The 27,788-nt window shown below is 45.9% G+C and overlaps 1 protein-coding gene across 1 annotated transcript; it reads right to left on the bottom strand.

Annotated features, from left to right (window-relative positions):
* Positions 1–245: 245 nt before the first annotated feature.
* Positions 246–26,408, bottom strand: LOC115076792 (neuromedin-U receptor 2-like). The gene is made up of 3 exons (XM_029578679.1): positions 26,270–26,408; positions 4,294–5,596; positions 246–1,761 (listed from the first exon to the last, which is right to left on the bottom strand). Exons 2-3 carry the CDS (start codon positions 5,162–5,164, stop codon positions 1,361–1,363), a joined length of 1,272 nt encoding a protein of 423 aa, XP_029434539.1. The 5' UTR covers positions 5,165–5,596; positions 26,270–26,408; the 3' UTR covers positions 246–1,360.
* Positions 26,409–27,788: the final 1,380 nt, after the last annotated feature.

Genomic DNA, 27,788 nt, shown 5'->3' on the forward strand with positions numbered 1-27,788 from the left:
CGATTTCAATGTGTTATCCACTATGACGCTTAGATCTCTTTCTTGGGTGGTAGCTCCTAATATGGAACCTAACATTATGTAACTATAGCATGCTTTCCATGGGCTTTTGTTATCGCTGGGGACCAGTGCTGGAAGTTACTATTCCCAAAGGAATTTACAGAATTTCTGAGGTTTCTGTTTATTATTTATATACACCACAAAAATGAAGCAGCAAACACATTGGCCTCTGGCTCCAAATAAGGCAACTTGTACGGACAGACTTTGCAGTCTCCCGGGCTCTGGGGGAGAGGATGCATCATCCTAATCGAAATTAATAAAGTGCAGGCAGATAACGAGGCACAGTGCATTCAGAGTCCGAATTCTGCGATGTCCCTGTCCAGGTGTACATGACTTACAACTTGTGACTGAGAGGACTCAGATCGCTGCCGGCACCACATCATTGTGCGTAGTGATCTTACAGCAGCTGACTCGTGTTTTCAGTTTATCAAAGTTTTAGTGAGTCCTGCACCTCAGCTTGCACATGACTTCCTCGATTTTGTTCAAAGTGTGTTGAAGAGGTTTGGGGGATAGGTACGGGGCCATGGAAATCATTTCTGCTGTGGACAATGCGGTCCAAAACAAAAGTTCCTTCGAAGACTGTTGTAAAGTATTCCTTCCAAAAACAGATCTCGTAAAAATCGAGCAATTTCACTGAAACTACCAGTAATGACTTTAGTGCCCAACCCAAGGAAATTATAGGCTCGTGAAGTAAAGAGATAAAAAGGGCTTGTAGTTCATGTCAATAAAACGAACCTTAGTTAGAAGGAAAGAAGGCCATGGTAGGTCCATCAGTTTCAACAATGCTACGATAAAAATATTCTGAGGCTGTTATCACACAGATACAGTGACTGACAACTGCACCACCTTATCCTTCCCAAGCAAGCTATCAAATAGACATAGTGACCACTAACCCCCAGCCAACTTATCCATGTCCTTATCACACGGATGGAAAGGACAATTTTTAGTGATTTACACATGTAAATTGGCTGTTTAAAAATGTCCCTCCTTTCTATATGGCCAAAAATATGAGTGCTGGGGAACAACACACCAACTTTCAGCCGGATGGAAGGAGGGCAAATTTCAGACAGCCAGATAACATGGGTTAAACTCTCTCTACCTACATAAATCACTTTGAAAATTGATGTCATACATTGTAGTGAGGCAGTGGCTCAGCTTCTTTGCTGAATGTGTGCTATGGGAGCTTTCTTTTTAAACCTGACTTCTCATTTCCTTCCCCTTGCTACTTCACATGCTATACCACAAGGGTCAGTAATGAGAGTCCCCATTGCCATGGGCTTGTGTTGGGTACAGAATGCAGTATTTACATGTAGGATGTCTCATCTTCGTTGGACCAGTTCAGGTGGGAGTTGACAGGCTGAAACTTGTACTGCCTAGAAATGGACTTCTCTGGTAACCCCTCTATGTTTTCCACGTGCAAGGGGCTCCTGTGGGTCTTACAGAAGGCTGGGGAGCTACTGTAAGACAGACTGCTGTCAGGATTGCGGCAGACAATCTCCCGGAAGCGTTCTCGAAACTTAGTGGAAAGAAGGTTGTAGATAATGGGATTGACGGCAGCACTCAAGTAGAAGAAAACCCCTGAGAGGATGTGCACATACTGGAAGGCGGTGTGCATCTCATCTGACCAGTGAGTGATGAAGCTCCACAGTAACCTGTCTGTATGAAAAGGGGCCCAGCAGATGATAAACACAATGACTACCACACCTGTAGACAAGGGGAAAGAAATACAGTGATCAATCAGTCTGAATGTCAAGTATTCCCCACTGGTCATTCCATCACATGTAGCCTTTTATACATCTACTAAGGCACTGGACAACATCAAGTTAGAGTTAACATTTTTTATGACTTCACAGTACAGCTATGCTGGACATCTTGAAACTAATTTGGAGATGGGGCTTAGATCATGTAGCACTACTTATATACAAGATCTTATTTTTTATTTTATGATACATAAAAATAGCAGATAATAATTTTAGGGTGTACCATCAGACATGTAACCTCCATGCAGAGTTTGACCTAGCATTTCTGTGTTCTTCTATATTTGCATTTAATTATGTTTTTGCCTTGAATTTACTTGTACAGCATAACCTTGGTTTCCCTTATCCCTCTACCCCCCCCCCTTCCCAGTTCTCTTAATTTTTTCATTGTAAAGCCCTTACCCCCCTCCCCCCCGCTCCCCCCCCCCCTTTTAGTTATTTTACTCAGTTTCTATGTAAAGCCCTGTTGGCCATTTTTTGTTCTATGGAAACCGATGTGATGTTTTCTAAACGAACGTCGGTATACAAAAACTTTAAATAAATAAATAAATAAATAAACAATCATGATTTTCTTGATTTTATTTGGGATTGGGTTACACCATAGCTTTTATCTAGCACTAGCGTAATGACCTGTCACAAGGTAACTTCATCAGCCAATCACATCTCAGCCAAAGCCAAATTATACCAGACTCTTGGGGATTGGTGCTCTTAGCTCATGCCTGGGAAGATGACAGCACACAACTTCATCTGGTATCCTGTGTCTCCCGATTGTGCAGCCTCTTAAGAACTCTCAACCATGTGTCTCTCTCTGCTTGTAGAGGAATAATGTGAGCGGGTAATGTGTGATCTATCCAAAACAGGGCCAGAGGTCAATATCTGCCTTGCAAAGTGCCTTGGCTTAAGGATGGTGGGGTGCCGAAAGGGTGACATCTGTCTTTCTTGACAGCACAAAGGATGAATATATAGCGCCGAGGAGTCGGACACTGTAGCAGCAAGCTCACAAAAGAATGTGTTTTAGAAATGTTTAGATTTGTGGCAGACCGAAAGATTTAACACTTGATTTATTATTTCCGAGGTGTCCTCGGGGAAAAGGCGCGACCTCTTTTCCGAGGACACCTTTCTATTAAGGAGAGATGCTGGGCCATATGTAATAAAGGGCTTTTCCCATTTTGTGTCGGGATAGGGAGAAGCTTAATAATATCTGACCAAGTAAATTCAGCATCTTGTCAGTGCCCTTGGTGCTGTGCGTCCTGCTTCAGTAACTTGGCCCCCTTCTCGGTGTTACTGGAGTGAAAGAATAAATAATCGCATCCTAACAAGAAAGACTCTTTATAATGGCGCACGGGTTCTTCTTTCCTAAATATGTTTATGAGAAAGACATTTGCAGTCTTGAAAGGAAGTTCTACCCTCTGCGCGTGTACAGGACTGGGCAGTGCTCCAGCACATCGTATGCTGAGTGGATGAGACGGATAATTCTGCTCTTTCAGCAGCTCCCCCACAAATACTCTAGGTCCCCTGGGAAAACATGACCTCAGGAGGGAAGATCACCAATATGATCACACACATGAGATCAAACCAGCTAGTGCATAGCTCTGAATTTGTCAACAGGCACCCGTTAGGTTTGTGCCTATGGCAAGCATGAGATGAGGGCAAAGATGCTCTCTTCTGGCAGATCCCCCCTCTTAATATTTAATACTGTGACTAGAAAAAAAGTGTAGGAGTAATACTGTGCTTTGTCCAATGCAGCACCTTTGTCCAAATACAGATAGAAGGCATAATGGTTCTTACAGATTTACAACTGATCTTTATTATCCTCCTTGGAAAGATGAGAGATGAGGTAACGCTGCCAGGATTTGAAGCTGTGATCCCTGGGTGCACACAGACATTACCTTAAAGCCATTTCCTAATGCTCATTTCTTTGTCATTATTTAATGGTTACCCAGTTGTTGTGATTCCTTTTATTTTATAACTATTTTATTTTGAGGTTTGGCGGTTTTCTCCTGCTCCTCTGGGCTTCCAGCCCATTTGGAATCGACCTTCACTGGGCTATTGCGCCATGAGCCTTTATTTGCAGCTACCCAGGGTTTCCTCTGGTTTATATTCTCCCTGTCACTTACTTAAACCAGACCTTGTTGCAACAATGCTTGGTGGGGAGCCACACAGCAGGGCTCCCTTCTGAACCCTGCAACCGTGAACCCTAAGTGCGACCACTAAGTGTTGCCATGACGTAGGCTGGAGTTCCCTTCCAGGTGCCCTGGTCGCTGACCCTGCAACATCTCCAGTCTAGCCAGCCCAGGGAATGAAGTCCTGGCATGGGAACTCGCTCAAGGCTCTCCTCATGCTAGTACTGGGCACAGGGCTAGTAGCCAAAGTGACTCCTTTGAAGTTGTAAATTTGAATGTATTTTCATGTATCTGGCTGCAATTCAAACCTTTCTCCCATCCCATTTCCCAGACATAAAATGCTACCTGTCACTTACACAACATCTTGGTGATCTGCCGCCTCCTTCCATGCTCCAAGTGAATTTTCCAGCTGGTGTTGCTGTTTTTCCCCAGTTTCCCAATGGGGAACTTCTTCTCCTTGGTGAGCTGGCAGCCAATGAGCAGATAGAGTACAGTAATGACAGCTACTGGGACAAAGTAAAAGAAGACAGTGGTGATCTGGATGACCAGGTTGTACATCCACTTAGGCTTCAGCATGCTGCAGGTGGCTGACTCCTCAATCCTCTCCAGGGAAGGCAGGTAGATGTAATATATCCCATGCAAGGAGGTGTTGGGGATGGCACATAACAGTGACGTCGTCCAGATGGTGCTGATGACTCTTCTGGCGTGGGTGTTTGTCATGACATGCTTGGTCTTTAGAGGGTGCACCACAGCAATATACCGCTCCACACTGAGTGCAGTCACGTTCAAGACTGAAGCAAAACACACAGTCTCGAACAGGAAGGTTTTGAAGTAGCAGCCACCTTCCCCGAAGGGGAAAGGGTAGTTCTGCCACATCTCGTATGTTTCCAATGGCATTCCAAAAATCAGAACCAGTAGGTCTGAGATGGCCAAGCTGAAGAGGTACAGATTGGTGGGGGTCCTCATTTTTCGGTGTTTGGCGATGACAATGCAGGTAAGAAGGTTCCCAGCCACCCCTGTGACAAATATCAGCAGGTAGGTGAGAGAGATGGGAAGAAAGAATGAAGATGTTTTGGGCCCCAAAATCCTAATGAGAAGTATTTGTAAGACCTGACTTTGGTTCTGGTTTCTATTCCAGCTTTCATTGGTGTAGGTCCAGTTGCAGGTGTCCATCTGAAGGTCCTCAGAGCAGATCTGGAAAAGATCCTTCACCTGTACCGAAGTCATGGCTGAAAAGGAAGTCAAAGATTTCCCGACCTAGCTAGAACTCCATTCTACAGTATTTCCTTCAACAGACTTCTCAATCCATCCCTTCTACCATTGGCCCAGATCGGTTCTGGAAACCTTCTGTCCACATGCAGTGATCTTTCTAATAAGTCCATATTCTAGGCTCTGAATCCTTCTTGGCAACATTGCCTCAGCATTTGGAAATATCAAGAGCAGTGCAAAGTTAGCAGTTCCTGTAGAGGAAGGCTTCACCTTTTTTTCTTCAGGTGATCTTTTCAAAATCACTTTACTAGCTCAGTCATTGTTATTCTTTTTAGCCAGGGTCTTCGGTTTCCATAGCTCGGCACTCTGTAGGGTCTCTTCAAGATATGGCGGTGGGTTTATCAGGAGAGCCTCAGAGGGGACTTGTCCGCTGAATGATGGCAACCCAAGCTGAAAAAAAATGCATATCTAGTGTTAGCCATCAACTTCTGGTCAATCAATTTATCACTGAGAGCATGTCTGCCTATGAAAGATTCCAACCCCCCCCACCCCCATTTTGGACACAGATCTGAGGAAACTTCTTTATTATGTCAACATTTTTTTTAATATACTGAGCATGCTGGGTGTCACCATTGACACAAACCTTTCCTTGATAACCCACATTTAAAGCGTTGTCAAAAAAGTCTTTTTTTAAACTATGGATGCTCCGGCAGCTGCAATCACTCATTACCTCAAGACTTTCACAGTGTCCTACAGGCTCTAGTCTTGACCAGCCTTGACTATTGTAATGCACTCTACTTGGGGTCTACCAGCTAATTCTACTAGAGCTCTACAGATTGTCCAGAATACTGCCGTTCACCTATTAACCGGTGCTAGGTTACTCAATCACATCACTCCTTTTTTTCCCTGTACTGGTTATCAGTAGAGTGGTGCATCCAATACAAAGTACTCACTCTGATACACAGGCTTCTCTGTGAGAAAACCATGCCTTGGTTTAATGCCATTTTAATGCTCATTAAGGTCATTTAACAAGAATCTCCTTGAGGTAGCTAGGTTTGCGCAATCAGAGAGTCTTGTCTGTTGCCAGACGAGCTCCATTCAACAACATGTATAGAAAACCTTTAAAAAAGCTCTAAAGACCCATCTTTTCTCCCAGGTCTTTGGAGACAGCACTAATTATTAACAACGAGTACGCAGGCAAGCATAACAAATTGTATCATAATGATGTTCGTCTTTTTATCTTTTTAATTGTACTTCTGTATCTAATTATGTCTGGTTTTATATGTAAGCCATCTCGCACACATAGTGCAGTCTTTAAACTTTCTAAATTAATAAATAAATAGAAAGGGATCGGTATGAGATGGCCGCAGATAGAGACATAACATCAGAGACAAGCTGGACAGAGGGTAGAATCTGATTGCATAAATTCCCTTCTCTCATGCCATGATTTCTGCATTGTCCTGGGTCTGTGAGAGACGCTCGGTTTTTATCGGAGGCATTTTTTTTTTCAAACTACCCACAAAGCTGCAGAATCCACGGGTGCTTTTTAACCGCAGTCTTCGCACCAGTTTTTCAAACTGAGAGAAGGAGCGTGCTTTCACTTGTGAAAATAGCTTTGAGTATGAAGCATTGGCCGCATGTTTGCACCTGCTTTCGGTGGCGGGAACTTTTATCCATGGCAAATAATGCGTGTAAGATTTAAAACATGGTTCCTTTCTGTGCATTAATTTTCCTCCCCCAACCGAAACATGCCCCCGGGAACATGCGGGCTGTGCACTCCTACCTGTATTTTTAGCTGGTTAAGGCCGGGAAAACTTCAGAAAAGCCCTTTTTTACCTGGAGTTAATCTGTTACTTACTCGGGTAAATGCTTTCTGTAAATGGTCAGCCCCCTGTTTCTCTCAGTCTCTGTATTTCTAAATTCCAAGAGCCTGGGATTGTTGTACATGTGCTGACCCCTGAGCACTTGGGCAAGGAATAGTAAAGTAACTGGCAGGCGGGTAATGCAGCTCCTTTATGAGAGCCGTGGGTGACTTCAGTATTGGTCTGGATGATTAACCTTAATGTAGCCTCCATGCTATTAAACTGAGTGCTCCCCAATGCCACAGCCTCGATGCATCCCACGCTCACTGCCACCAGGCTAAGCTCACCCCAGTACCGCAACCTCGTGGATCCCATGCTAACTGCCACCAAGATCTAAAGATTACATGCGCAGGCCCAGTAGTCTCACAGGACCCACTGGCAATATATGCTTAGACTTCAGCGTGAAGGGTATCCAGTGTTATGGATAATCATTCGGCTGTGGGGGTCACCAGGACAGGCTTGGGAAGCCCTCTCTTTGGAAAATCAATAAGGAAAGCACATCCACAAGTGCCTGCACGCCGTGGGTGGGTGACACTGCACCAGGAAGGGAAACTGAGCAGGCTGGGTGAGCCTGGCAGTCTTTACCTGTCACCATCATCTCTGTTTCACATTCTGTGCGTCACAGAGCAGTCGCAAGAGACCCGCTTCTTTCTCTGGACGGTGTTGGCTCTTGCATTCAGCAGCACATTAAATCATCAAATTGTGCTGATATTGTGTTTTAGGTCTTTTTTTGTTGTCATTGCTTCCTGTCTCCTCTGAATTAAGCAGTGATGGGTGGATCTTGTCATTGCTTCCCCTGGAGGCGGGGGGGTGCGGGGGAAGTTACCACTAAAATAGGCCCTTGATAAAAGGTGAGCCTAGTCTGCCTGACACAGCTTCACAAAAGAAAATAATTTTCCATTTGCCAATGCAGAGTTGACTTCATTTTAACATAGGACTAAGGAAGAAATAATGCGTCAGCTGCTGTATTAGTGCAAGAGTTAGAGAACAGAGGAGAGAAAGCTTGCAAGAGACCTCCACTGCAATCCCATTATGTTGATTACTGTGAGACCATCAACAATGTTTTAACCTTGTTAAGCTCCACATCTCTCTCTCTCTTATCCTTCACCTTTTACCTCTCCCGCTGTGCTGCATTATGCTGGCAAACGAGTCTTATTTTTAGGCCTTCTACTCCTTTGGACTTCCAGCTAAACCTTCATCAAACCCTACTGGGCTACAGAACCATGCACCTAGATTCATAACTACCTCAAGAATGTTCCCATATTATAATACCCCCTTCCTCTTCCCCCATCACCTAGCCCAACTACCTCAAGAACGTTCCCATATTATAATACCCCCTTCCTCTTCCCCCATCACCTAGCCCAACTACCTCAAGAATGTTCCCATATTATAATACCCCCTTCCTCTTCCCCCATCACCTAGCCCAACTACCTCAAGAACGTTCCCATATTATAATACCCCCTTCCTCTTCCCCCATCACCTAGCCCAACTACCTCAAGAATGTTCCCATATTATAATACCCCCTTCCTCTTCCCCCATCACCTAGCCCAACTACCTCAAGAATGTTCCCATATTATAATACCCCCTTCCTTTTCCCTCATCATCTAGCCCACACATTGCAGGGACAATCCTTAGCCAGGGGCTGCTGATGGTGACATTTCAGAAAGTGGCACATAACCAGTCTCTAGAAGGCCAGTTTTCAAAGTAAAAGTGCCCATGCATTTTAACTTTGAAAACTGATGCAAAGACCGGCATATAAAGAACTCGTGAAATTGCCCCCTAGTTTTTTTCAGTTGAGTAATGGCTGAGACTCCCGCCAGGGGAGCAAAAACTGGGCTCTAAAATCAAATCCTGGTCTGCAGAATGAGAGCGCACCACAGCACTGCCACTGGGCTAGCGGGCCAGCTTCTGGTACATGAATAGTTTGAGACTTAGCTCTCTTCATGGCTTGGTACTGTGTATAAAGTCCTTTGGGATACAGGGTGTATGGCATTTGCTCCTCATTGTGTGTCTGTGGATACAGAAACGCAACAGTTTTAACATTGATTCTTGTGCCTTATGAGGCCAAATTTGAAATTTAAAAGCATATTTGCCACAGTTTATGGGCCAAAATGAAGAAGATTTTGTAACATCCAAACATACATATCAACTTATAACAACTGTCTAATATGAAGATTCCATCACACTGTGTAAGGTCAGTGATGGGAGGAATGAGTGACTCCATCACAATGTTTGAGGTTAATGACATTAGCTTTTATTTGTTCTCCATGGAGGAAATATTGTATTATTTTAGTGAATTGGTGTTGTCTACCCATTAGGCTTGGAGAGTATTTCTGAAACAACCTGATGAGTCTTTGTACCTCTTGATTATCTGCAAGGAGGATTGTTCTGTCAACTGGTAATGGAAACTACACAGGAGGGGGCAATTCTGGTGCTTCCCAATGGGATGGTATTTCTGATGCTGTAGTTCATGATCATTTGGGATCCAGTGATCACTAGATGGTATGGTTCAGTATTAGAACACAAGGGATAAAGCTTCATTCAAGGCAAGGGTCCTAGACTTCAGGAAAATTAATTTTGTTAATATGGGGAAGTACCTCAACAAGTCATTAGCTAGTTGAGAAAATCTAGGGGAAGTAGAAGAGAAGTGGGCAAAACTAAAAGGAGATACTATAAAGGCAACCAATCTTTTTGTTAGGAAAGTAAATTAAGGAAAGAGGAAAAAGAGGCCACTATGATTTTTTAAAGAAATAGCTGAAAAGGTAAAGGAGAAAAGGTTAGCGTTCTTAAACTACAAGAGATCACATAAAATGGAAGACCGGCAATAATATTGGGAAATAAATAAGAGAAGCTGGGAAAGTTGAAATTTAATAATTTATGGATTTTTTATTTATTGTGTTTTTATTTTTTATTATAGTTTTTGTAATTTTAAGAATTTTTTTATTTTTTTATTTATATCTTTGTACACCATTTTGACTAAACCCTGTTTGTAAAGGCGGTATAGAAACATTTTAAAATAAATAATAGTCAGGAATACAAAGTTTCAAATGGAAGAAAAAATAGCAAATATGGTAAAATGGGGGGACAAGACTTTTTTTTTTTTTAGATGTGTTAGTGAAAGAAGGAAGTGCAAAAGGGGCTCTGTGAGACTCAATGGTGAAGGACAGGAATATGCAGAGGCTGATGAGGAAAAAGCAAAATTCTTTAACAAATATTTCTGTTCAGTGTTCACATAAAACAAACACAAATAAGATTAGAAGTGAGGTAAAACTCAAATCAGTTTTCAGAATAATTAGTTCATGAGGAGCTAACTAAACTTAGAGTAGATAAGGCAATGGGCTGGATGGGATATATCCAAGGGTAATGAGGGAACTTAGAGAAGTCCTGGCAACTCCGCTGACTGACCCTTCAATGCTTCTTTAGAGTCTGGAGTAATTCCAGAGGACTGGAGGAGCAGATATGGCTGCTCTTCACAAAAATGGAAATAAGGAAGAGGCTGGGAACTATAGGCCAGTTAGTCGGATCTCTGTAGTGAGCAAATTAATAGAATCGCTGCTAAAACAGAGGATAGTGAAATTTCTGGAATCCAATGGACTGCATGATCTGAGGTAGCATGGATTTTACCAGAGGTAAATCTTGTCAGATGAATCTGATCAATTTCTTTGATTAGGTGACCAGAGAGTTGGATCAAGGGAGAGTACTAGACATAGTATACTTGGATTTCAAAAAGGCCTTGACATGGTTCTGCACAGAAGACATGTAAATAAATTGAGTGCCCTTGGTATGGATTCTAGTGTGACTGACTTGATTAGAAACTGGCTGAGTGGGAGGCAACAAAGGATAGTGGTAAATGGAGTTTTTTCTGAGGAGGGGGTGTTACTAGTGATTCAATCCTGATTTTACATTATTGCACTATATAGACTTGAAGTCATGCATTTCTGAGAGAAATTAATTGGGAAGTCAAGGCTACAAGTCTGGCCATGCAATGCGGTAAAACCAGGACGGGATCAGACTATCCTGAAAATAAAATCAAGTCAATTGGTAACCTTCTGAGTGGATAAAAGATTTACTTTTACTTGTGCTTGTTATTTTTTTGTACTTGTTATAAGGTTATTGAAGGGTAATGCTAATGAGAGGTGCATGCATGGAAAGTTAAGCATATCCAGCATAACTCTCTGCTTCAACGGCAGGGGGAATGAAGAAAAGTGGATCTATATACAGACAACAACCAACAAGGACTGAATTACATAGTCTGGGTAAGTGGATAGGCATGGGTGTAGCTTGCTTATTGTGGCGGTTACTACCCCTGACTAATTAAACTAGATATTCACTTGGATGCAGTTCCAACACTGCTCTCTGCGTTAATGGTGGTGGTGGAAGGAAAATAGAACCAAAAGGTTACTAAGAGCCAAGACTAACAGAAGTATGAGAAAAAAAAAAGTGCAAAGCTTGCTGGGCAGACTGGATGGGCCGTTTGGTCTTCTTCTGCCGTCATTTCTATGTTTCTATGTAAGTAGCTAGATTCAAAGGTCTTGACAATTGGCAACCCCTACTGCTCACGGATTTCACACCTATGGTAACTCCACCCCTATGTCTGTGTTTTCCCAGGTATCCAGTGCACGAAAAGACATTTTTCTACCTGTTCTACCCGAAATATGTCAGTGCTCTAGAGAAAAGCAGTGAAGAGCAGAAGATTGCTCCCCAGGGAAGGAGCAGGGGCTGTCAACGCTGACAGTACAAGGCAGCTTACCAAAGAGAGTGAAAAACATCTCTAAGGCACTGATCCAGAGATCTGAAGCATATGGCACACCTAATTGAGACTCCTGGAAATGGTTCCTGAGCACGCTAGTCAAGTTCGTAGAAACCTCAAAGTCAGTTCTGAAGTTTCAGAAATCTAAGCAGGGATTGAAAATCAACGGGACCTTAAGGAAGCGACTGCTAGGGGAAAAATAACCCAGAGGTCCCGCTAGAGTGAGGCAAATTTGCCAAATGGCTGAAATAACTCGGTCACAGGTTTGAAGTCCTTGGAGCAAGATGAAAGGCCAAGAGCAGGAGATGCCATTCCAGAAAGCAAAAGAGAATCCTGAGAAAATCTCCAGTGAACACGAAGAAACAAAATCACAAACAGAAGGGGTGCACACATGGCCTGATAAAGAGTATCCCAACCTGAGGCGGGGTTCAGCCTTTCCTAAAGCTGCCCACGCAGGGTGCGCGTAGGTAAGCTCGCACTGCTGCCGACGAGGCCTCTCAGATGGGACACTTAATTCATTCGTTTTGTAAACCCCCTTCCCATCCTTCTGAGAATGCCCAGGCCGGCTCACAACGCAAATACAATCATTAATAAAATACCCCATGTTTTACATGAATAAAATGAAAGCAATGTACATAACAGGGGACATCAAAATGCAGAACATGAAAGGATAAACTCGGCTAAAATGACAGTCATCAAACATCACTGCAGTGATTAAGCAGACCCCCAACAACCAACGCGAACAAACACAGAACACCAGGAATATCGAGCGCTAAAATGCACTTTACTCCACACTTCGGTTCCCGTGAAGTCAACCGTATCCCATTACACAAGCACTGAATACTATACATGCAGATGCCACGCTTATCCAGTTTCTTGTACTGCTCTCACTGAGAAAAAAGAACAGTGTTTAACATCAGAGTGCCCCCTCCAATATCCAATATCACTCCCAACCACTATTCCCCAAGAAGGAGGAAATTAACTTTCCTCTGCTCTCAGACTCGCAGCACCACTGCAGTAGAACAAACGGCAAACGTTCTTTGGCATCCGTGCGGACGGTGTGCTCAGAGCGGCAGCAACGGCCTCGTCCCGGAAAGGGCGCACAGATGCGATAGCTTGGGAAAAAGCCCTGCAGCTGAAGGGATGCGCGTGCCAGCCGCATGGTATAGCCGGCATGCGTCTACAGAAATCCCCCGTGACTGTCGCATTCAGAAAATGCAGTCTGTGACATAATACAGTGCCCGAATGTAATCCGCTCTGAAATGTCTGAAAAGTAGAATCTAAATCAAATAACTAACTCAGTCCTTCTTATTCTGTCCACTTTTGAGTTCATTTCGCACCTTTGTTGCTATCTCTCTGTGTGGTCGGAAGCCGATTGGTTATATGATATTCTAACTCTTGACATTTCCCGCAGGGCAGCCCCTACATGGAGGGTTCCTGGAGAGTGCCCGGCATCTCAACCCGGGGCTGAGACTGTGAACCAGAAAATCAGGCAAGCAGATGTTTTGGTCAAGGAGAAACCACTGTCTTTCTATTCCCCTTCCCCCAAGAAATGTTGTACAAAACATGAATTTAACTATACTGTTTTCTAACACAACTTTAAATTCTTGGGGGCTGAGTTATACAGGCGAGTGTTTGAAGGTGGTGGGCATTGGCGTGGAGTAGCAGTTCAGTTTGGATTATTTGTGCTTCGAGAATTGTTGGATGATTTTGTTATATTGTTACTGTGCGTTACTGTTTCATGTATGAGAGGTTTTATATTATTTTATTAACGTAAAATTGTAACCCACGCCGAACCTGTTGGATTGGCCGAATATAAGAAACAACTGGCAAAACTGGTAATGGCGTTGGCACGCGTGCCTTTTAAAATCCCTCCGCTTACGCGGTAGAAGCAGCATTTGCGCGCATAGGCACGCGCCCACTTAAAATTGCGCGCACGTGCGTGCGTTCAGGCTATTTGATAGCGTGCACATATACGTGCGTGCTATGAAATAGCTGCGTCTCTGGGCGCAGGCTGACAAGCGCATGCACATGTGTGCCCGTGTGTCCGTTTAAAAGTCGCCGCCTAAAGCTTTTCTCCCATTCTGCGGCTATGAGAGAAGACCTTGAGGAATCTGGGCCTTACGTGGATAATCCCAAATATCTGCATTATCCAGCTAATTTAGCTGGCTAACCTTACTCCACCCCAGAATGCTGCGGAGTTATCCCACTAAGGAGCTAGCCAGCTAACTACTTAGCTGCCTTACTCGGAGCTGGTGAAACCAGTGGGATTGTTGAGTTTCTGGTCTGTCTAGCTAAGTGTCGGTTTAGCTGGACAAATCCCTTTCAACACAGACCTCTTTGGTTTTTTTTTAAGGGGGTCATCAAACCGTCCCTTACAAGTGACTTCAGTGACTCCACGGACACTGGTAGATGATGTAAAGCAGAGTAGGCGTGTAGTGGGGTGTCTGACACTCCCCGGTGGGATGCGTCCTCTACAGGTGAATGGTTTAACAAAACTCGTCAGCCCCATTTGGCTCTGGGTTCTGCGGAGCTTGGGTCTCCTGACCTGAGAGGGTGGCTGGCGGGCCCTAGGGCGGGGATCCCGGAAGATAATCCAGAGAACTGAGGCAAATGAGGGGACACAGCCTCGATAACTCCTTTTGCTGCCTGAGAGGGATTTCCTTGCCACACCGCTGATGCCCGAAGGAAAAGCATCGGCCCAGGAGTTTCTGAAATGTATCAGCAGGAGTTCCAGTTTCCTTTTGGGGAAGAGCCTGCATCCATTTTGCAGGTAGCACTGGAGAAGTGCCCAGGGAGGATCCCCAGTGAAAAGCGCCTCCCGAGGGACTGCACAACACATTTTCTGTGATTTCTCCATAATGAAGAGCACCAAGTGGCGGGGCGATTGTACTCTTGCCATCAAGTGAAAGGATTTCATTTTGAAGAGCAGCCACGGTTTCCTCTGGGTTTCTTTTTGATGAGCGAGTGCAGAACTCCTTCAGGAAACTGGAAGAGCCTTGAAAGAGTTTTCCTCTCCCCCCCAGTTGGAAGAAGAACCCGGGAATATGGGTCAGACTGGGGCCCGGCGCTGACCCCCGTTAACCACTGGGACAGGGGCTACATTTTGTTTCTGACTGTGATTTAATCTCCTTGAATCTCCTTTCTCACATCCTCGGTCACAATCTCTTCTGTTTTGCTGTCCTGCATTTTTTTTTTTTTTTTTAGAAGTTTTCAGGTCCCTATGGAATCATGTCCCGTGGTGAATTCTGCTTCTAAACCAGTGGTTCCCAAACCACTGGTCCAGAAGCAGAAAAAAATATCTGCAATAAATATGCAGGACATAGATTTGCACGCACTGCCTCCATTGCATGCAAATTTATCTCCTGCAGACTCACTGTGCACATCCTGAAAATCCAATTGGCTAGGGGGTCCCCAGGACAGGTTTGAGAAGCCCTGATTTAAACAGAGCTGTCAGACAATCAGAAGAAGGTAGGATTCAGTGGACCTTTGGTCTTCTTCCAACCTAAGCCCTATTACTACATAAGAAGTTCCCGAATGTACATAACACATACAGAAAACGGATTCTGGGCCTGTTAACTTAATTTACCCATGTGCAGGCACACTGAACTCTTCCAGACATCCGATCCCCCTCTTAATGACTGCTTGCATATATTACCCCCCACCGCTTGCATAATTACTTTCTCTTTGCACATCCCCCCAAGTAATTGTTGCAGAGTTTACTGTGGAGGGCAGGCGGAGCCAGGTCTCTGGATGCCCATGATAATGTGGGCACCAGGCTCGGCTCCTCCTGTTTGAGGCTGAGGGTTAGGCAGTTGGGTTTCTGAATCTTGGTTTTGATCCATGCAGGACACTGGTGTCCTGCTTTCGACCTGGTTTGGTCTGCCATGCCTGCTCGGGGGAAATCCAGGTGAGGGGCAGCTGTGCAGGCTCCTGCCGTGGGGAGGACTTCCTTCGGGGTCTGGCTGGGACAATGCTGATAGGCCTCCTTCGGTCCCGTGCGCTCCTGGATCGCTGCTGCCGGTCAATGATTTAGTCGGCTGGCGGGAGCAGGGCGCGGCACGCGGCTTCACGGAGATGCGGCGTCTTCTGCGTGCCGGCGGGTTGCCTGATGTTTTCCTGCGGCGCGGCTGCGGTCTGTGCTGGCTGGGGGGCCTTGATGTGCACGGCGCTGTTTCCGCTGTCCCGGATGTTCGGCCTCTTGATCCTGCCTGCAGTCCACTGCTACCGCTTGGCGCAGGTCATCATCCCCAATGAACTCAAAAAGATCTTCAAAAAAGGAGGACATGGTGATGACCCCTGCAGTAGGAATGTGCTGTCATTTGTTTTGGCTCATTACATTTTCTGTGCACAATTTATTTTGTGTGCACCAAATGAAATATGTGCCTCCGTGATAGATTACGTGCATACGCAATCAAAGCAGTGTGCACAAACCCATTTGGCATGCACTAAAATGAAAGAGCATGAAACAAAGAAAAGACCCAGTGAAACAAAATACACATTTTTCAGCTGCACACCCCTAATCTCTGACATACCACAATTAAGATTTCTAAGTGTTGAAACAACACTATTCATACAGATAACTTGCTTTCTGTCTCTCAAAATACAGGATATCTAGCTCCTTACCTTAACCTTCAAGCCCAAAGAACCTGTCCACAAACAGAGAGTGATCAATAAGGCCAAAGACACTGGACAAGTCCAAAAGCATTGCCAATGCTGAGTCCGCTCCATCTACTGTTTGTAAGTCGTCATCCAGCATGGAGACCAACACCATCTCCATGTTACAGCCAATTCTAAAGTCAGATTGATAACTGTTTAGATCTGATGAATTATCTAAAAAAAAACACCCCAAAACCTGATTTGATTCAGCACCACTGTTTCCATTGCCTTTGCCAATAATATTATTCTTACTATTGCATATGTGCTAGGCCAACAAAACAGTTGCCTACTTGATGTAAGACAGCACAGATGGGCATGAAGCAGTCATCCACAGCAACACATATTTAACACGTTTCCACCCTTGAGATGACGAGTGCGTCATACCACACCCCCTCCCTTATTCAGTAATCCCTTCATTGAAAGGCTGGCTATTGTATGTTTGCCATGTGTTATTGTGGGTGGAAGTAGGGATGGTGATTCAGTGTCCTGCTCACTCACTAGCTCCCCCCCGAGTGATTGTAGGGTATGCTGTGTACACTAAGGTTGGCTTTCAGCTATCCTCTCTCTGGTTTTGTCTCTCCCCCCTGTGCGCATTGTATTAAAGATAAGGTGCGGTGCAGTACTGCAGCTGGCCAGGTAGTGGACAGAGAAGGGTTGAAGTACTTCTTCTCTGGGTTATTTCTGCAATAGGAGGTGAAGGACAGGCGTATGGGTCCTCTCTCCCTTCAAGCTCCCTGCCTTACAAGGTCGAGGAAGGACCTCGCCATTCCTTAATCCCAAGAGGAAACTGAGGAGTAAATTTAATTTTAATTTTCTGTTTCTATAACAGTTTTAGGATGAACGTATTTCTAGTATGTGGTACAAACTGTTTTGTGTATTTTGCAGTGTACGTCTGAAAATATGAGACCGGGTAATAAGAGGAGCTGTGGTGAGAAGGAGAGGTGTGCTTTAGATAGAGTATGTATAGGGGGTTCCCAAATTGGGCCCTTCGTTTTTCTAAAAGCAGGAAAATACTGCTGCCTAAGTCCCCATCTGTAACTGCGTCAAACCTCTGCCAAATTGCCTGTAAAGAGCTGCACAGCCAAGCAGCTGACAGAAATAGTTTGTTTCGTCTCTTCCCAGTTCTGTTACTTCACGGATTACAATGCAATTTCACTCCCTGAAGCACCAGGACATTCCAGACACATAGGAGATGTGTTTAAATGCAAGCTGGCATAAACTCCATTCAGCAACCAAAACACTGTCAAACTGCTAAATCCCCGAGGAGCAGGCTCTCACCGACATCCTCCACTGACCTGGTAACCCTCAGGCTATCCTGGCTCCAGCCACTCTGGCCACCCTGGCAGTCACCACCAAAGGGAGCTTTTAGAATCCTTAGGCCTCGCCTGAGCACGCTAATTAATATTTCCTCTCTCTGCAATTGTTTTCCTTCTTCTGGTTGGATTTAAGTCATGTCTTCCTGGAACTACAACTCCCAGCTTCCTCTTGTTCTCTTTCACCACCTTCTCTTCTCTCCTTCATCTTCTCCTCTGGGATTTTCCTTACAGCGCTCTCTGTGTCTCTGGAGGGCTCCTCCCTCCGCAGCTCTGAACCGTTTCCGGCTGTATGACATCACCACCTCATCGCAATGAGCTTTATATCACCAGTGGGAGGAATCAAAAAGCCCTAGCTGGGGCTTGGCCTTTTGATTTCTGGAGGGAATCGTAAGTTGGGAGACAGCCATTGCTCCAGTCAGATTTAGGAAGTGCTCGTGCTGAAATGACTCTCTCCCGACTTTTAACAATTATCTGGGAAGAGTAAAGCCGATGGATTGTGGAAGTTGTGCTCTTGTGGCTGACCTGTTCAGCCACCTCTGCTTGGCTCAGTAAGTAAAATGCACTCCTGGATGGGACTGAACCCTCTCTAGTCATGCTTATGCTGGAGGAAGGTGAAAAACCAAGAATCCTGTTGGGATGACATGGCTACGGTCGGTTATTAGATTTGATCGCATTAAACATCGCTGGAGAGCCTTTACTCGTTCCTGGATCGGATATGTTTTTGACGTAGAGGCGGAGGCAGATACCACCTTTGACGTTTAAGAATAATAACACCTTATTGCATCTGTTTTTTGGGGGGTTTTTTGTTACCACATTGAGTTTGAACCTGCAAGTCAAGATTTATTATAACCCTATTGCTGCTGAGACCGAACCGTATGCCTTTCTATCATTTCCATCTCAACTGCTTCAAAATAAAGCAAGGTAACAACCAGTTATTATTGTGTGGAAGGTCAGTTAACCATATTAAAGTTGCAATGTTCCTTGACTGGAGGACCTAATTGCTAAAGTCTCTGACGGATCCCAGCCTCAGTGAAATACTGCTACATTGTGTACATGAATGTATGTGGACATTAGCTTGTGTGATGTAGAGCTGATTGTTATATGCTAGTGCTATAGAGTGCTATTAGCAGTCCGTGTAAGTAAATCATGCTTCCTGATGAAGTACTGCTGTGTGTTTAGCTTTCCCTGTGTAGTTTAGCTGCCATAATTGTCTGCCACAGCAATCCTCTTAAACCTCTTTTACAAAAGTGATTCCGCATTTGGAAGAATCACTCTTGTGAAAGAGCCTTAATCCAAATCTGGCCTAAATGTCAGTTAGTCAGAGTAGCGGAGGCAAGTGGTTTGATCTGTTCCTGTTTAAAGCAGACTATGATGCCTGCATAACCCCTTGGTTTGTACCTATTTACTGCAGGTAGGGATTCTCTGATGCCTGTTCACCCTCTAACGGGCATTGGAGATTGAGAACCAGCCTTACCCATCCATCCTAGCTTCGGTTCCCCATAGGGGGCTGTTCTGTGAGCATCGACCTAACCCCTTCACGGAATTACTCCGTTAAATAAAGTGGTCCCTTCCTCTCCTCAGTTACAACCCCCGTCCCCCACTGAGAATTCTCCAACATCCCTGTCCCCTTTTCACGGTGCTGTACAAGGACTTGCTGGCACTGCTTGCTCCATGGTCACCCCATTCTGCCTCCCCGGCAACTTCCTGTACTTCCTACTGCTAAATCACCCAGACATTCAGCCCATTCCCCACACCACCCTCCCTCCCCCTGCCTTTCTGTTTTTGTCCAATGTTTTGTCAACCTGGGCCCTGGACAAGGGAGCTCGCCCCTCAGCTTATTCCAGCAATACTGTGGTTAATATTCTACACCTTTTTACACTCATTAAAATAGGCTGGTCAGCAACAACATACACAACCTAAGCTGGTCCTTAAAGTTTTACAGTCCTGCCACCAGTTTTGATCCTCAGTTCAATCCCCACCTATAACCATCTACTTTACTTCTTCGTCACACCTTTGCTGCCCTAACCCATATCCTATTTGTTTTTGTTGTTGTTGTGTGATTGTCTGTCAGACTTGACTATATTGTTCGTTGTGTCTCTCTGTACAGGGCTGTGTACATCTGGCCTGCGCTATACAAATGATTAATAAAAATTATTGCTGCAAACCCCATGGCTTAAAATTACACCCACCCCCACCCCCCAGCACCACCACTGTGGAGATAGATTTTTGCCCCTGTAGGTGTTAGGAGACATTAAAGTGGATTTTCAATGGCAAGCACTGTGGATCCCTTGCAGAACAGCTGAACTGGCTCTTAAAGAGCATGGAAGAGTTTAGGCAATGTTTAAATATACCTGAAGCTTGATAGATAGTGGGTGTTTGTTCCATGTTGTTCTTTTTTTCATGTAGCATGAAACAGGTTTAAAAAGTGTGAAAATTGGAAGTGGTGGGAGCTGTGTGGCTGTGGCAATGCTCAGGGTCGGATTTATGAAAGCCTGGAGCAAGTGACAGTAAATATATTTGAGTCTGAAGGTTACCGAGATGGAAATAAAAAGGCAAATGTGCAGTGCTCCTAGGCACATCTGGAGAAGGGGTGGGGGGCATTGCAGAGGAGACTAAATGGAGGTTTCTCCTCTGCATGCCTCCATTATCTTTTTTTTTTTTCAGCCCAGGATGAATATTATCTTTTTTTTTCCCCAGATTATCTCCTGAATGTCTGCATTTACAATCACTGCTATTGGTTTTTCATTTGGATAACCAACCTCCATAGGCTGAATCGAGCCTATGGAGAACACTGGGTCACCTCTGTCCTATAGGAATTCTAAGCACAGGGAGTTAAAGTACCGCTCAGGGACAGAGATTGCTATGCAAAGACTGAAATGATGAATTAAAATACCTGCAGCAAAAGGAAATGGTCTGCAAAACACAGACATACTGAGATATTGTATAACACTGTTTTGCCAATGTTGTCAAGGGGCATGTTACAGCAACTGCATAATGCACCTTTGCAAACTGAGGCACCAGGAGATAAAGTGCCTCCTACAGGGTCACACAGAGAGTCAGTGACTGAGGCACAGGGGGATAAAGTGACTCCCCCAGGGTCACACAGAGAGTCAGTGACTGAGGCACAGGGGGATAAAGTGACTCCCCCAGGGTGACACAGAGAGTCAGTGACTGAGGCACAGGGAGGTAAAGTGACTCCACCAGGGACACACAGAGAGTCAGTGACTGAGGTACAGGGGGATAAAGTGACTCCCCCAGGGTCACACAGAGAGTCAGTGACAGATACAGGGGGATAAAGTGACTCCCCCAGGGTCACACAGAGAGTCAGTGACTGAGGAACAGGGGGATAAAGTGACTCCCCCAGGGTCACACAGAGAGTCAGTGACTGAGGCACAGGGGGATCAAGTGACTCCCCCAGGGTCACACAGAGAGACAGTGACTGAGGCACAGGGAGATAAAGTGACTCCCCCAGGGTCACACAGAGAGTCAGTGACTGAGGCACAGGGGGATAAAGTGACTCCCCGAGGGTCACACAGAGAGTCAGTGACTGAGGAACAGGGGGATAAAGTGACTCCCCCAGGGTCACACAGAGAGTCAGTGACTGAGGCACAGGGGGATAAAGTGACTCCCCCAGGGTGACACAGAGAGTCAGTGACTGAGGCACAGGGAGGTAAAGTGACTCCACCAGGGACACACAGAGAGTCAGTGACTGAGGCACAGGGGGATAAAGTGACTCCCCCAGGATCACACAGAGAGTCAGTGACTGAGGCACAGGAGGATAAAGTGACTCCCCCAGGGTCACACAGAGAGTCAGTGACTGAGGCACAGGGGGATAAAGTGACTCCCCCAGGGTCACACAGAGAGTCAGTGACTGAGGCACAGGGGGATAAAGTGACTCCCCCAGGGTCACACAGAGAGTCAGTGACTGAGGCACAGGGGGATAAAGTGACTCCCCCAGGGTCACACAGAGAGTCAGTGACTGAGGCACAGGGGGATAAAGTGACTCCCCCAGGATCACACAGAGAGTCAGTGACTGAGAAACAGGGGGATAAAGTGACTCCCCCAGGGTCACACAGAGAGTCAGTGACTGAGGCACAGGGGGATAAAGTGACTCCCCCAGGGACACACAGAGAGTCAGGGACTGAGGCACAGGGGGATAAAGTGACTCCCCCAGGGTCACACAGAGAGTCAGTGGCTGAGGCACCAGGAGATAAAGTGCCTCCTACAGGGTCACACAGAGAGTCAGTGACTGAGGCACAGGGGGATAAAGTGACTCCCCCAGGGTGACACAGAGAGTCAGTGACTGAGGCACAGGGAGGTAAAGTGACTCCACCAGGGACACACAGAGAGTCAGTGACTGAGGCACAGGGGGATAAAGTGACTCCCCCAGGATCACACAGAGAGTCAGTGACTGAGGAACAGGGGGATAAAGTGACTCCCCCAGGGTCACACAGAGAGTCAGTGACTGAGGCACACGGAGGTAAAGTGACTCCCCCAGGGTCACACAGAGAGTCAGTGACTGAGGCACAGGGGGATAAAGTGACTCTCCCAGGGTGACACAGAGAGTCAGTGACTGAGGCACAGGGGGATAAAGTGGCTCCTGCAGGGTCACACAGAGAGTCAGTGACTGAGGCACAGGGAGTGGAAGTGACTCCCCAGGGTCACACAGTAGAGGGCTCGTATGTGACCAGTGCTGGAAAAATTACACCTGCTTCCTGTCCAGTTTCACCTGCAATTTAAAGTTGCTTATCTGCTTTTTAGGGCTTTATATGATACTGGCCCTAAATATTTGAAAGTTTTATATAGACCTCAATGTACTTCATGGTCATCTCAGGCATTCCTGTTACTGGAGCTTTCTTTGACAATGGCATGGTTGGTCCTCGTGGGACGCTGTGCATTCAGTTGTGCGTCTTCTTCTCTATGGAATCTGCTACCTGAACAGGCCCAGCTTACAGCTGATTATTCAGAATTTAGGAAGCTTATTAAAACTTATTTTTTACCAAAAAGCATTTAATTAAATATTGATGTCTGTTGATTGAACGCTAAAAGAACATAAGAACATGATAAGTTACCATACTGGGTCAAACCGAGGCTCCATCATGCCCAGCACCCTGTCTCCAACAGAGGCCTATCCAGGATATAAGCACCTGGCAGGTATCCAAATAGTAAATAAATCCCATACTACTAATGCTAGTACTAAGCAGTGGCTATTCCCTAAGTCAATCTGATTAATAGCAGTTTATGGACTTCTCCTCCAGGAACTTGTCCAAATTTTTTTAAACCCACCTATGTTAACTGCCATAACCACATCCTCTGGCAATGAATTCCAGAGCTTAATTGTGTGTTAGTGAAAAAGAATTTTCTCTGATTTGTTTTAAATGTGCTACTTGCTACCTTCATGTAGTGCCCCCTAGTCCTTCTATTATCCGAAAGAGTAAATAACCAATTCACATTTACCTGTTCTAGTCCTCTCATGGTTTTATAGACATCTATATATGCTGACTTTGATTTTTTTTCTGTGATTGCTGCGTGTGTTATATAAATTTTTGCATTGCTTTCCTACATTGTCATATTTAATTGTCAATATGTTTTGAATTATGTATTTGATCATATGTCACACAGAAAGTGGCCCATGCAGGTGTGGAAGAGGGAGAACAAGATGAGCCACGGCAGGGGGAATGCAGGAGAATACTTTTTTTTGTGCTTCCCCACTCTACAACTGACTGGCCCTTGTAAGCCGGCTCTTCTGTGCCACGCCTGTGTTCCTGCCATAAGGTTATCATATTTTTGGGAGGCAGATCTGGGAGATTTTGCCCCTGGACATCAGAAAGCAGTAGAGGGAGACCCAGTTTTCGGGCACCTTCACAATTTGGCACCCAAGGCACGTGCCTAGGTTGTCTAGGCCTAAACCTGGTCCTGGGTACTAGTGGTGAGCCAGCGGCTTATAAAAGGTATGGTGCAGGCTTCCCGGGAAAGGCTGTAACAACCTTATCTGGAATACGCCATGCCGAGAAGGAAAAGAGACACCTGAAAAAGTCAAATCAGTCAATCAAATTCAGTTTTTTGTGGAACAGAAACCCTCTCGATGTGGGACACAGCGCATAATGCTCTGAACTGAGATCTGCGATTCTTCATATTGCATAAATATTCTTTTTCAGAAAATAAAATAGTTTTCCAATCTTTGGTTGTATTTTCTGCTCTGGCTCTCCTTTTATTCTCGTCCTCTAGTCCACCTCTCTCTGCCTGGGTTTTTTTTTTTTTCTGTCTCTCTTTTCTGCTTTATTTTTATTTCCCAGTTCAGTTGTGGCTTATTTCTTCTTTGTTTCTTTCTTACAGTGAATTCTTCATTCCTTTACCTCTCTGTTCTCCTGCCTCTCTCGCCTCTCCTGGTTCTCTCCCCCTTTCTGCTTGCCTTCCTCTCCATCTCTTTCCATCCCTCTCCATCCTGCTCTCCTCTTCTTCCTTTCTCCTGCCCTCTCTCTGCTTGCTGCATGCTGTTCCTGACCTCTTGTGCACTCTCTCTCTCTCTGGCTTCCCTTCCTCCTGCTCTCTCCTCCTCTTCACCTCCCTCTCTCTCCCTCTGACACAGCAGCAGCCCTACAGCAACTCTCTGAAAGCCATGGGAAAAAAAAAAAAATGAAGCACCAGGCTTGCCTTGAAATCACTTGGCATATGTCGAAATCATTTTGCAAACATTCCTGTGCAGAAATGAGGCAGCCGTTGACTCCTTTTGTGTCTGCATTTCTGACAGGACCCAGAACTGGTAATTGGGAGTTCTGCACCAATCCCAGGGCCTAGGCAGGAAGGGAGAGTGCAGAAAAGTTTCAGCAGGAGATTGGGGGAGGGTGACTCTATAGACTGCTCTTCTCTGTTAAGTCCCTAACTATGCCCGTCCCCATCACATTCCCCTGTTTCTGAAAAGGCTTGGAGCAACTCTGGTGCCCATTTAGGGACACTGCCTGGAGTAATCTTATTCTGCAGATAGTAGTTGGGGGAGGGAGGGAGAGGTGGGAGAGAGGAGCAATGCCCCCTAATGCCCACCCAGGACCCCAGTCAGGCCCGTCACCAAGAGGCACCTGCCCGCCTGCGCTTCTCTCTCTCTCTTGTCCTGTCTTCTGCTCTTTATATTGAGGGCAGCTGTCCCTTATCACAAGGGAGTCCCATGCCCTCCCCCCACCTCAACAAGGCCAGCTCCCTCCTTTTGTTCAATCCTTTCCTTTCAGGCTTCCTTGTAGCCATCCTGCCCTGCATATACGAGTTCTAAAGCTCAGCAAAGGTCATTCCCACCTCATGCCCACATATTACCTGCCCCGTCGTGGCCACGTCAGGAAGACATTTAGCCGGTAAATTATTACCACCACTAATCCTTCAGTCTAGCTCCAAACGTGCAATGGAAGTAACCGACTTGCAAAGCTCATTCCTGGATGATTATTTCACCCATAGAAACATCTCCAAATTCAGGCACATGGAAACCAGGGGGGGAGGGGTCCCAAGCTTGAAATGTAACTTAAACTCAGCCCCAGGCAGTGCTTGCATTCACTGGGGCAATCCTGAAAACCCCGCTGGGTTGCAGCTCTCAAGGGCCGAGTTTGGGGACCCCCTGATGTATAGAATAGCACAACTTTCTGTTTTACTGACCTGGCTTGGGAGCTGCAGGAAGCTGCAAAAGTTTTTTTTTGGTTTTTCCCATTGTTTGGATTATGGCAGTGAGGGACGGGTTTCCTTGCTTTCATCTTTTGGGATTGAAGGAGATAGCATTGGCCTCTTCTGGGACAGTGTGCCCAAAGATTGTCTTATTGTAAGGCTGAAAACTGTTTGCACTTGTTTCAGAGCAATGCACGTACTCATCTCATTTTGCATCTTGAAGTTTGAAAAAAAAAAAAAAAAAAAAAAAAGGTCTGTGAAATAATTTGATGACCCTGGGGGAAATTTCAACAGACCCCCTTTTTAGGAAAATGCCTGACTGAGGGCAAAATATAAAAAAAAAAGAAAAAGAAATAACCAGTGGATTCAGAAATCTGTCCGGGGGGAGTGCAGATCGCCGGCCCCAGGTTGAATCAGGGCAGATCCACATGGGGGCAGAAGTTGACAGATCTGGGGGGGGGGGGGGGGGGGGGGGGATCTGCGTTTCTCATGGAAAACCAAAGCAGGCTGAGTTGGACGCTGGCTCGTGTAGCTCTGTACCTTACCTGCATTCGCTAATGTGCAACCCAGGACCGGGATGTATTCTCCTAATCGCATCAGGGATCTTACCTGCCAGCCGCCGGGAATGGCAATGCCCAGCAGCCTCGCACCGCGAAGGATGTGGGGGGGGAAGGGACACTGAAGCAGAAGGCTGCGATGTACGATTGCCTGATTCAGGAGGACTCCGGTCCTTAACTTTCCTACCAGAGAGGCAGAGAAGTGGGGTGAGCAGAGGGAGGGGAGAAGAGAATGAGACAGAAAGCAGCCAGGAAGATAAAAAAAAAAACAAAACAACAAACCAAAAGAGCCCGAGAGAGAGAGAGAGGGAGAAAACTCCCGGCTTGGTACTCACTGCCAGCTTTGCTCGGATGCGGCTGCTTCTAGTTCACGTTTCCCTTTTGCCCCGGAGGAGGTTTGCCCCGCGTCTGATCCAGAGAGCCCCGGAGGGCGCCCCCGGAGCAGCGGGCAGGTCCTGAGCTCGCAGCATCCTCTCCTCTCTCCTGCGCTCTGCGATGCGTCTGAGGTGCCTCCTGCTCCCTCCCGCTCTCACTCATCCTCTCTCTCCACCCCCCACTCTCTCCCTCACAGTCTCTCACTTTCCACGTCTTTCTCGCTGTATTTTTTTCAGCAAAGGGATAGCAGCTGAAGTCAGAATAAGAAAAAAAAACAAAAAACCAAAAAACCAGAAAGCAATAAACTCAGGCTTCCTCCCCTGGTTCTCCCCCTCCTGCCCCCGGGCCTTAAAATATGAGCCTACCCTTGACATTTCATCCATTCAGGATGCATGCAAACTGTTTGTTAGTAATGGCAGGAATCGTCCAACGTCGGATTTTCTCAAGAACCAAATTTTGAGGAAAGTTGTTTATTATTGTTATAAGAAATGTTGAAAACAAAATAGTAGAAATAAATAAATGTAATCTTATTTTAGGGAATATGGCAATGACCACTCTGATTCTCATCCTTCTCCTCGGCCCTTGGGTGCTCTTTATTTAAACGCACATTGCAACTGGTCCTTAAAAGTGGACAACACCGCCCAGGGTGTCCTCCTGGAGCCTGAGACCTGACCGTGCTCTGAAACCTTCTTCCCTGGGCTGTAAACCCTACACCAGGAACCCCATGCAGGTGACTCTCCTGCCGCCTTCCTGTCATGCCCCTGCCCTTCTGCTAGCAATTTGTCTCCTTCCTCTTTCATCCCTCATTCTCTCTCTCTCTCTCTCTCTCCATCTGTGTGGTGTCCCCACTCTTCCAGTCCTCCAAGCTAAGTCACTGGGAGGCACCTTATAGCAGGGCCAGGCATGCTGACCCCTTTGAGAGTGGTAAACACGTCTTGTCTTTGTGCTGCCCAAAATATCCAGTTTTACCTAATTCACAGATCCCATGTATGGAAATACAGGCAATGGATCCTCATTGTGGATATCCTGAAAACCAGACCAGTCTGCAGCCCTTAAGCACTGGCATGGCCATCCCCCTGATGTTTGCTTGGAACATTCAGTTTATGCCTTAACCCTGGCCACATCTTCCTTCACAACATCCCCCAAGTCCTACTCTTCATTTCCATCTCTACCCTCAAAACCCTCACCTCCTGTTTTCATGCCCTGCCTTCATTGTCCGTGTTTTCCAACCTTGGCGGTCTCCCTGTCTCCAACACCCACCTCCATCTAGAATAATCCTCCAGTTCCCACACCTTGACCCTCTTCCCCCATTCTGCAGTCGATCCGTTGACTCCCCATCATCTCATCATTCGTCTGTTCCACCTTGTTCCCCATCCCTCACCTCTACGTGTGTCGTCGTCCCCCCCCCCCCCCCCCCATGCTCTGCAGAGACCTCTCACTATTCTTGGCTTCCTGTTATTTCCTTGGTGCTCTTCCATG

This window comes from Rhinatrema bivittatum, chromosome 15, assembly GCF_901001135.1.
Source record: "Rhinatrema bivittatum chromosome 15, aRhiBiv1.1, whole genome shotgun sequence".
NCBI lineage: Eukaryota > Metazoa > Chordata > Amphibia > Gymnophiona > Rhinatrematidae > Rhinatrema > Rhinatrema bivittatum.